The sequence below is a fragment of the Lipophrys pholis genome (assembly GCF_963383615.2).
Source record: "Lipophrys pholis genome assembly, chromosome: 5".
Classification (NCBI taxonomy): Eukaryota; Metazoa; Chordata; class Actinopteri; order Blenniiformes; family Blenniidae; genus Lipophrys; species Lipophrys pholis.
In genome coordinates, this window is record NC_137628.1 from 6,849,759 (window position 1) to 6,861,240 (window position 11,482).

An 11,482-nucleotide genomic window follows, 5' to 3' on the forward strand; every position below is an offset into this window, starting at 1 on the left:
ACTGCTCCGGCGCAACACCGAGCAAAGGTTCCTGCCTACACTGAAACGAGGAAATGGAGGCGTGAGGTTTTGTTATTCCTTATTTCTTTACGTTGATTCTGTTTGGTCTGTCAGAAAGTAGATGCAGCATATGCATACAACCCATTATGTAGATTTATCAGATAGTTGTTGTTTTTTTTGTTAATGCTGCAACATAACATCTGCAGGAAAGTTCATTTCCTCTTTTATTCAGATCACATCATGTGATTCACATGACATGAAGTAAGTTATCTCTGTTCAAAGATTCATTTATCAAGCCGTTGATTTTACTGCCTTTGTCACTGAGTAACAGAACTGTAATTTCCATTAATCTCATTTGATAACAAACTGCTGATCCAGTCAGTCAGAGGACACGTGAATATATGAGAAGCTCATAAGGAGCCCACTTTGCTATCAGAGACTAAAAACAAACTGCTGCGAATATCTGAACGCATGACACTTGTGTTGCTGTCAGAGACTAAATGGTTGACAACATGGGTTTAGTTCATGGGCTGCAGGTCCTAACGCTCATGCACATGCTGCTTTGCTGTGAACCTCTGTAAGTCTGCCCTGTCTTTGCTGTCCTTGCAGTCACTATTTCGCTCACTGACTCTGTTGTTTTTTTCAGTCCATACAAGCAGATGGAGTTTTCCATCCAGTCCACCTGGGACAGCAACCCTGTTGATCACGATCCAATCAAGATCACCTTCTCTCCTGGGCTGGGAGGGATGACCATGAAGGTGTTTGGCCCATTCTTCAACGATCCAGCAGCTCCTGCCGGACCCCCCGGCCATGCCTTCCCTGGACTCTGGGATTATGAAGGTGGGTAAGAAGAGCTGGAGCCACAAAAGCGCTTTTACTGATTCTCTTATCAAGGCACTATTAATATTTGTTACAGAGCTGCTGTGAAAGCAATAGTTTAGTGTGACACAACAACACAGCACATTTTGAAGTGAAAGGTGAAGATTTAAAACGCCTGAAGTAAATTGAAAGATGATTAAACTCCAAATAAAAAGCTCTTTTCATCCAGGAGATTGACAGCCAGTTATATTCTTGCATGCAATCAATGCATAAACACAATAATTCTCTTTTAACAATATCCAGCCAAACAGGCCACCTATTGCTTTGTTTCAAATGCACTTCTAAAGATTCATATAGATCATTCTATGTGTTTAAAGTACTTATAAACACTTATAAGACTAAATTACTTAATACATTATTTCATTAGTCTTACAACAGGGAAATTCCACATGTCACAACATCATACTGGGATAATGCACAGAAAGAGTATAGCAGTCGGAAAAAAACTAAATATAAGAACTATATACGTCTTATAAGATAATACGTATACACTATAGAAGTTTCTAAATATAATCTATAAAACAGTTTGAAGTAGAAGTACATAAATATTTATTGTGAGACATAAAGGCACTGTCAAGGGACAAGATATCTGATGATAAGTACAGTTTAGCTCCAAATGCATTTGAAATTCTACAAAACACTTATTTTTATAAAATATATGTATAAACACTCTCAGGTCATCCCATATATAAAAAAAATACCTATAAATGCCCTTGTACTTTCATATTTATATACAATGTACATATACACAGTCTTTTAGCTACACATTTACATAACAATGTACTTGTCAACACTCTTTTAGCTACTTCTCCACATGAAATGTGGATATAAACAGTGTTTTAGCTTTTATCTTTAAAAATGCAATGTATTTAAATAGTGTTTTAATTCTATATTTACATTAAAATATACTTATAAACACTAAGTTTCAATTTGACTTAAAATGTACTTGTAAATACAGATACACTTTCCATACTTACAACACAAACCGGCATTTGTTTTATCAAACTATTTGACAACTAACCAGTGAGAAAAACTTTATTTATTTCTCTATTCAACTCGTAACTAATAATGAAAACTGAACTTCATAAACTTATCAAAGGTCACATTGATGGCCATTTGTGATAAATTGCCGTCAGTTTTATGGTAGTTGTATTTCTAATAGCATCTCTGCTGCTGTTTGTACAATGAAAATTCTGTGATAAAAATCAGAGGCAGAAGAAGCTATGGAACTCTGTGTTTATGAGACCGTTATTTTATAAATGCATTATCATTATTATAGCGACACAGTAATTAAACCTTGTAATGAGGTTGAGTAATAACAATTCATTCTAATTGACCTGAACTATGTTTGACTTCCGGTTAATGAGCGCCGTATATTTGGCCTCATTAATGTTACTTAATAGCTTGGAAACCAAACACATTGAGATGGAGGGAGATAATGAGAACGGTGCGGGGTTAACGCGTGTGTCGCTCACGTTATCGTATTTGAAACTTTACGGATCTGTTTTTTTCAAACTGTAACTTAAAGTAAATGAGTCAGATTACTTAATTATTAAATGCTTTCATGAAATTGGTGTGAATTAGGGTTAATACCAGTTTTAAAGTAGTTTCTTAATGTGAAATTAACTTTGTTAATTCTTCCTATCTCGTCAGTTGTGGAGTCCTTCTTCCTTGATAGTACCACAGAAAATTACCTGGAGGTGGAGGTTTGCCCGTAAGCACAAGCTAGGATTTTGTGTTTTCATGGTTATTATCTAACTTTGGAAGAGATGAGCAGAATTAAGACGATTCCTCTGTGTTTTTAACTTCAGACACGGACAGCACCTGATTTTATTACTGTCGGGAGTCGGCCAGGCCTTTGTGGTAGGTTAACATGTAAGAGGTTATTACGTTTTAGGAAGAAGAGCTTCTCACGTTAATTGTTCTCCTTTGTACAGCAACAGCTCCCGATGGTTTTTACCTCCGCGATCGACGGGGAGGAGTGGACGGGTGAGGCTCTGATCCCCTGGTCGTACTTCCCTCCCAACGTCAACAAGATGAACTCCTATGCCATCCACGGCTCCGGAGAGAAGCGCACATATGAGGCTCTCTACCCCGTACCCAAGGAGGAGGTAGCCCCGGGCCAAGCTCCCAATTTGTAAGTATGCTGAAGAATATTGTTCACTTAAAGCTGGATGTCTGTTAAAAAGCAGATCTATTGAGAGGAGGCTGAATATCGAAGCAGTGGATGGTAGATTTCCTAATTTCTTCTGGTCTTATTGCTGACACACTGGTGTCTATATCCCAGTAATGCACAATGCATATTGTACACATGCCAACAATCGGATTAGAAGCAATTTAATGTCAGCCATTTGCATCTTAACTATATTTGTATAATTTTAATGTATACGCCAGTAATAACCAACTGTGGTCCTGGATGTCCTGGATGTTTTGGGCTCTGACGTTTCAGTTTATATGTAATGGATCTAAAATATTTGAAACTTTCGCTGTTTGAATGAAGTCATTGGAAATGTACTTCCCATTTGGTTTAAGTGTGCCCTGACGTGAAATCATTGTGTTTTCGGAGTCCGTCTATACTACAACAGTGACAGTGACTTTTTGAAAATGGCTCCCAAGGTGAATTTTCTTATTTTTTTTAAACGCTCCGTCATCGTGTAAATGAGGGGAAAAGCAACTTTTGCACCACTGCCTTAGTAAATACTTCTTTGCAAGTGCTCAGGTACATGGACAATCAGACTGATGTTTCCTCCAAAGTGCCATGACTTCCAGTCTATATTCTGGGACTGGGTAGTTTTATAGTTGACCATCACAAGGAATAATAATCGAATTTTGTCATCTGTCCATACGAATGTCTGTGTACTTGCTATTGTTAATGTTTAGCGTCTTGCTCTGCACGTATGTGTGTGGTTTCATCACACAAACAGTACCAACCCGCGTCGAAGCGTTGTGTAAACGTGGCTATTAGATGTCTTCCTTCTTCAACACACCTCAGTCTGATGGCCGTCTTCACGAAGTTCCTAAAAAAAAGTTGCAACGGGGGAGACTGAAGACTCCTGGTTCAGGCGATATGCACTGGATGTGCTGCTCTATTTTCCAATGAACGGTCTCTACTTATTTTAGGAAGCAAAAAAAGAGGAACGATTTATTTTATTTTCATTAAGGCTGCACAACATCAGGAGAACATGCAAGAACATTAAGTATTGTGATAATCGATTGATTTGCAATTGAAGTCAATCACTTATGCAGATGACGTTAATGTTCATGTATTTGGGTTTTTTTTTTTCTTCCAAATAACAGGCTACTTTTCTTGCCTCTGTGGTTTCTTAATTTCATGAATGCACAATGTATTAAAACTTGATTTGCTGCTGTTCAGTTAGTCCTCCTGCTGATTGTGGTAATGCTAAATTTGTGATTTATTGTTCCGCTTTACTTTACATATGAGTGTCAATAAATCCCGGGCTGTGAGGGGTTAAAGACCCTGTGTCAATCCCACACTGTTATTTCAGTGATTGTCAACTGTATAACTACCACAATCAGAATCAGAATCAGAAAACAACTTTATTTATCCCCAAGGGGCAATTAGGTGGGCAAAGAGTGATACATAAAAAGGCAGGAGAGAAAAGAAACACAAAAAAGACGGGTGGGCGAAAATAGGAGATTATGTGCAGAAGCAGGCCAACCTGCCCAGAGATGTGTGCAGTAATAAAAAATTTTTTTTTTAATAATAATAATAGTAAATTACAATAATAAGAATAATATAACAAATAAAAAATTTAATAAAATATATATTTTTTATGGATAAAATGAATATGGACTGGGGAGTCATGGCACTCTTGAGGACATCATTGTTATTATCCATCTTATTGTCGCGCTTTCAGGAAAATTATTTACTTGAGTGCCGTTCTCAACACGTTCCATTTTCACTGGCTCCAATCACCACTCTTGTGTAAACAAACACCCCAAAAAAACAAACAACTTGTAAACTGGGCCTATGACATGCAGGACATCCAGGACTCGATTTTTATGTCTTTCCTTGAGAATCATGCTCAGTATCGATGTGTTCATGTTGAGATGTGTTGGTTACTTTCCTTTCTGTTTCTTAGTCACCGTCTGGAGTATTTCCAAGATTTCCGTCTGCAGAGCATCATGGGGGAGGATTGGGTCCAGCCAGAGTCGCATCTGTGGAAGGGAAAGCCCTGAGCTCGTTTTCTCTTCTCTGATTTTGACATTCACTGTCGTCAGGTACACACGAAGGCACACACACACAAATACATGGACTCCTGAGAGATCAAAAGATGCATGTTTATCCATTTTCCACAAAATAAAATTTGCCAATAGCAGAAAAAAGATTAAAACTTCAAAAGATAAGAGAAACTGTGAATCCCTACAGACACCAAAGCTGTGATTCACACACTTAACATTTATCAATTTAAAGCACCGTCAATGGAGTACTTGGAAATTGAAAGTTTAAATTAGCGAATCTTTCGTAATTTCTATCCAAACATTTTTGAATTGATTTTATATGAAGTTACAAATTCTACATTCACAGTTCGTCAATGAAAATATACCGTAAATATAACATAACATTTCTTATTATTTTCCAATCAGTTGCACTAACTGAAAGTGAGAAACACTAATAAAAAGCAAATCAATTTTGTTAATGTCATTTTGAGAGCTGAATTATTGTGTATTTTGTTTCGAGTGTATAAATGATTCAATCCCTCACTGCTGACCACAATATATTCTGAATAAAGGGTTAACTTGGTCCACCTTAGCTCTATATATAAACCTCAACCAGTACTACTTGGTGACTTATGTTCATGGATCATTGTGCTATCCAAATATTATAAGTTCAATTCCCCATCAGGTCCTCTGAGGCAGACGCTGAACTTTCTCCCACCATCTATGGCAGCTGTCACCACTGATGTGTGACAGTGCGTGTACGTCAGCGTGAAGCACTTTGAAACGGTGAAAATAGTGGGATCCACTGTTAAAATCTTAATATCACTGAGACGTCAAACCTCTAACTACATCTCAGCCATGAAAACCAAGTGCCCAACATCTTGTGCCTTTTAGTTTATAGAGTAATACAAGTCGCTTTCTTGTAATTAGGTCCTTGTCCAATCGTTTTCCAAACCTTTTACCTATTTCTATCATGTCATATGTTTGCATTGTTTCTGCTGAATCATTTTTGTCGCTCCAGAAACGCATTGAACATTTTGACATATATCCTTTTTTCGTTTTTCCTGAGATTCAGGGGAGAGAAAAAAAACACTCCCTCCTGTGTGTTTGGACTTCGCTCATGTAGCTGAAGCCAAAAGCCTGTTAGCTGAAATTTGTTCCCTTGGCTGGCGTACAAACTCGAGCGCGTTATCGATCTCCTCACCCGGCTCTCAGGAAGAAGCGGCAAGCCTGGACATTTCCTTTTACCTTACTGTATGTCAGATACAACGTGTGTGACTTCATTCACTCAAATAAAGGAGGGCGGCACCTGTTGAGGTGTTTGATACTGGTTTATTGTATTTATTTGTCCATCATCCACCTGCATTATCTGTTTTTATCAAACGTAAGGTTGCAACCTTAGGTTTGATGAGAGTTTCGACTGAGAGAGAAAAAGAAATGAAAGAGGGCAAACATAGGGACACACACGCACATTGCATATTTTTGGATCGTGGGAGGAAACTGGGTCACCAAATGATAGTAGAAACACAAAAACTGCAGCTTTGTCCACAATTAGCCCAGAGAAATGGCATCCCGTAAGTCTTTGCACTCGATCTGACAGCATCAATGGAATCCCAACAGTATATATTTGTAGAATTTTATAATATATGTATCATACAACATGAAATATTTGTGTGTGCCTATTAAGCAAATATACATTTGTAACATGTTTATGTTTTGTGTGGGCTCATACATATAAATAAATCCATTTAAAGATGTGCATTTTTTTTACATTCATCCCAAATCGATATTAATCTCTGTCTGCATTTATTCTTTTATCTGTACAGACGAACAGAGAAGACAACAGGGGGATTTGCGGTCACCGATTAATCCAACCAGCAATAACATGCAAACTCCGAACAAAACAAAAGGCCTAAATGAACCAGGGTCTGTGTCGCTGTGAGGATAACCACTGTTCCCTCAAACGTAAACATCAAAGTCTCCCTCGCTCACTCTTTCACCTACTTTCTGAAGTTGTGATCACAGACCTTCACATCCCCGACACATACGCACGCACACACACACACACCCGCGATGAGTGGGGACTCAACTCTGTCTTCTCTTAGTGACCCTGTGAGGTTTTTCCCCTTTTGTCGCCTCGACTGCAGCTCGTTGCAGAACTTGAATTTTTTTCATCTGTTTCTTTTGCTGCCCTCCACCAGGAAACGGGGGGGGGGGGTGATTGATTTTCACGTTAGCTGTGCTGGTCTTGGCTGTGGCAGCCCAAAAGCTCGTATTGAGCCCTATCACTTTTAATTGGCATCCTCGCCTTTGAAATGGGTGAAGTGATTACGCCTGGAGAGCCCACTGCTTAAGCCCCCTCCTCATCATCGCCTGCGGTGCCTCGCCACACCGACACACACACACACACGTAAGGAGTTGTCATGCAGTATTCCTAACCAGCAATGTCTTCTGCAAATACAATGTTGACCTGAAAATGTGTTTTTGGACACAGAAACGGGAGCTTTTGATGAACACAGTGCACACACCCACCTTGTGATCGGGCTCAGGATGTGTGTCCCCACCAAGATTTAAACCCGCTTCTGTCTAATTAGTGTGAAGAGATGAGAGGGGAGAGTAGAAAAGGTAGCTGCCTCTCCTCTACCTCCAAAGCCCTGGCAGACAACCAGACACAAGGAGCCGTCTTATCCCCCTCGGACATAAAAAAAAAAAAAGAAAAAAAAAAGCCGACCAGCCTGCTCTAAAACATTCAACAGAGGCTTACGGCTGATTCTCAGTGTCAGAAACTTTCAGGTGATCACCTACTTTTTTTTTTTTTTTCTTTTTTTTCAAACATCCAAGAGATGAGGGTCTCATTTCCTCAAGTTTAAAGAGTGTTTGAGGGTATGAAGGAGGATAAAGTTGTGATGAAAAATAGAACGGCGGGAATAAAAACATGAAAAGAGCGAGAGATTGTAAAAGTGAGAAGTGTAACGACTGTGCCGAGTTTTAGGGACTCCGTGATTAGAGGCCCAAATGAAAGATTCATACTGAGGCTAATAAGATACCGAGACAATTTGTGGCCTTTGCAAGCTGAAGCCAAAAGCAATATCAGATAATGCGAGGTGATAGAACTTATCAACACTTTGCAGTTTGCTGGCTTCCAATACAGCAAACTGCACAAAGAAAACTGTGATCAGCGCGCATGACTTTATCTTACTTCATCACCAAAGTGCGATTCAAGGCCCGTGTTGTAGACAAGCTTACCCCCAATTTATTTCCCACAACAGCCAATGCTAAAGCTGTCATGAAGAAAGATAATGCACTGTTGGGTTTTTACTATAATGTACCCTGCAGCAGTGTTGAGAACTCTGGGCCAGGAGCTCCATTTACTTCTGTTACTGCTGTTGGCTTCATCTTCCACTGCTGCTTCAGGAATTACCATCAAGCAGAGGTCAAGCCCCCTGCAGACCATCTTAAAGAACAACAGCTTAACCTTGGCTGTAGTACTTGGAAGTAGAAATGTAAAACAATATTAATGATTATAATCACCTGCCCTGAAACACAAACCGCTGAAAGAGATAAATCTGTATTTCTGATGAACGGATGAGGGAAAAAATGAGTCATCAGACATTTAAAGAAATGTGGTGAATACTAAAAGACTTTTTTTGGAGCACATATTAAGAGCAAGAGCTGAGCCGTAGACACAAATTAAAACTGGGGAAGTGTATTTGGTAGTTGTGGGCTCATTAATCAGAGAAAACACTGCTTTGTTATTATCATTACTGTAACAATTGTTTGCTTTTCTCTTATTCTGGTTAGTTGATTTAGTGATTGAATCATTTTTGATTGGTTAATTACTGAACTTAACAGCGTGTTCACTCAGAAACATACTTTTAGCTTTTATACTCTCTCACACACAATGTCACACATAAAAAACAAACAAGACAAAAAAAAAAAAACACTTGCCACCTCCTCGAACATAATTACCTTCAATTACAGTTCACATTTGGATTCCAGCTCATGCTGTTGTTAGTTTGTGGTAATGTGCATTTTATGGAATGACTTTGTGGATCACCTTTTGCCACAAATAAAGAGGGAAAATCGTACAGAAAAGCCATGGAGGTCCTCTAATAATGCCCTGTTGGGAGGGAACGGGGCATCTGAGTCGTTTTCCTGGACCAGGTGAGTGCATATTAACTCCATCTAATTATTGTCCAACCAGCTTATCATTACTGAGAGGGCCGCAGGGTTGAAGCATGGGAAGGGTGCGTACAAGAAAAACGATACGGAGCTAAAATGTGCACGTGTGTGAATGTGTGACGACATAAATGCTAATTGCAGCTGAAGCCTGCTCGTGTTGTGCGTGCAGGGATGGCATGGCTGGAATGTGAGATGGAGCTGTACGAGGGGACTGCCTGGGACATTAATGAGACCCAGACGAGGTCTCTGGTCTCAAGAAGACTGCAGCGAGCCTGAGAGAGGGACAGGAAGAAACTAGAGGGGTGGGGGTGGGGGGTGGGGGGGGGTGGTACAGAGCGCTTTCATTACTCTACACTCTTAAACTACTATTTGCAGTCTTTTCCACTCTTGGATTTTTCTCGCATATTCACACACGCAAAGAGTTGCTCATGTAGACGGGAGAGACGTATTACACACAAATTAAAATCTTCCTCAAGCAAATACACACACTTTGCCTTCATGTTTATGAAACAGGGCTATTACGTGCATTAACATTTCATAGCCCGTGTTAATATTTAAGAGTTACCTCTGCTTCATACGCTCGCATACCCGTTGAGCACGTCGCACTCGAGCACATGGGGATGCAAAAAGCACGAAAAAAGGAGCTTCCGCGCTCAATTCATTTGTCACAAGAGGTAGCGAGATACATATGTTATCACTGCATAAACGTTAAAAACAAATGATATCAGTAAGAAGGCAAAATAAACCGAATTAAGCTTTCTTTGTTATCAACACAGAGTATAAATCACGAGTGTTTGCCTAATTGATTCCATTACATTCCCACCTGCTTCCTGACTCTCTCATCCATTTGCACATTGTTTATCTTCATTTTAAGCGAGATGGATGAAAAAGGCGGGTATTGAACATGAAGCCCGCTGAATTCCATCCTTTTTAAGCAACCCCATTAATCGTCAATTAGACGCTGCACACAATTATTAGAGAATATTTGTTTCTGCGCCGTAAACTTGGACAGAACCAAACTCTCAATGCAGAAGTTTGCTTGTCGGGGAGATGGGAGGCGGTGATACTTCTTTGTTTTTAATAGACCGCATTACGCTTGAAGGTAATTTATGTGCAGCTTCATATTACTGGTGGTAAGCGGGCAAGTTCACTAACTCTTAATTGGGAAATAAATCACACTGTTGCCATAGCAACACATACTTTAAAGTGGTCATGGCGAAATGAGTGCATGCTGATAGTGTGTGAGCACGCTGAGGTGGGGTGCGTGTGTGTATCATCATGTACTTCCCTCTTTGTGGGGCCTAGAAACAGGGAGCCGACTATACTTGTGGGTTCCGATCGAAGCATGTAGATTTACATGTATTTAAGTGTTAAAATGTAAAGTTTTACAGCTAAAGTGGGGTTGGGAATGCATCGTGTTAATGGGTAGGCACTTTAATGATAGCATGGACAGTGTGTGTTTCTGTGTATTGGTATTTCTTGCTTTACATTGACCAAAAACCAGGGGCACACAACACTTTAGCTATCTCACCCTTAGGGGCCAAATATGTAACGCACATGCTTTACATGTATTTAGGGTTTAAGATGTAGTTTTGGGACAAAATTCCCTAAAAGTTTGATCAATGGGTAGAACCCACAAAGACAGCAATCCAACCATGTAAATGGACTCACTTATATAGCACCTTTTCACTGACAGCAGCCCCAAAGCACTTTACACAGTTCATCACATTCACCCATTCACACACCATTTGAGGCTGCAGCCATGCAAGGCGCTGTCACTCCAATGGAGGCACTTTGGGGTTCAGTGTCTTACCCAAACACACTTCGGTATGTAGGCAGGCAGAGATGGCAAAGATGGGAATTGAACCTGTAACCTTCCGATTGGGAGACGACCACTCTACCAACCAAGCTATGATTTCTTGTTAAGGCTGCACAGAGATGGCAACACAAACGTGTATATGGGTGTTGTTGTATTTCTCATTGTTTGGAAGCCAATAGCTGGGAACACATTACAATTGACCTTTGGCTTAGTTACTGTTGCTACTCTGCAACTCTCAGTGTTGAAACCACACCACAACAGGCACGAGACAGAGCTTAATGACCAGCAAACATTTGTCCATGTTTTGTTTGGGTTTTGGTAATGGGATGAAGTCAACCTCGTTGTTTATCCTATCGGGATACCTCACATTGCTGTTGCATGTTGCCCCAGAAATATTGTTTGACCATTTTTTTGCATCTT

The 11,482-nt window shown here is 39.8% G+C and overlaps 1 protein-coding gene across 12 annotated transcripts; it reads left to right on the forward strand.

Annotated features, from left to right (window-relative positions):
• Positions 1-22: 22 nt before the first annotated feature.
• On the forward strand, positions 23-9,152 carry cUnh4orf33 (chromosome Un C4orf33 homolog). 12 transcript variants are annotated; one of them, XM_080464075.1, is made up of 7 exons: positions 33-66; positions 647-840; positions 2,533-2,593; positions 2,691-2,742; positions 2,817-3,016; positions 4,983-5,121; positions 6,888-9,152. In XM_080464075.1, exons 2-6 carry the CDS (start codon positions 660-662, stop codon positions 5,077-5,079), a joined length of 591 nt encoding a protein of 196 aa, XP_080320201.1. In that variant the 5' UTR covers positions 33-66; positions 647-659; the 3' UTR covers positions 5,080-5,121; positions 6,888-9,152. The 12 variants fall into 12 exon arrangements, with proteins under 12 accessions (XP_080320202.1, XP_080320201.1, XP_080320208.1 ...); XM_080464082.1 differs by having other exon boundaries at positions 36-261; positions 6,888-8,973; XM_080464074.1 differs by lacking the exon at positions 6,888-9,152 and adding an exon at positions 6,137-6,391 and having other exon boundaries at positions 36-66.
• The last annotated feature ends 2,330 nt before the right edge of the window (positions 9,153-11,482 follow it).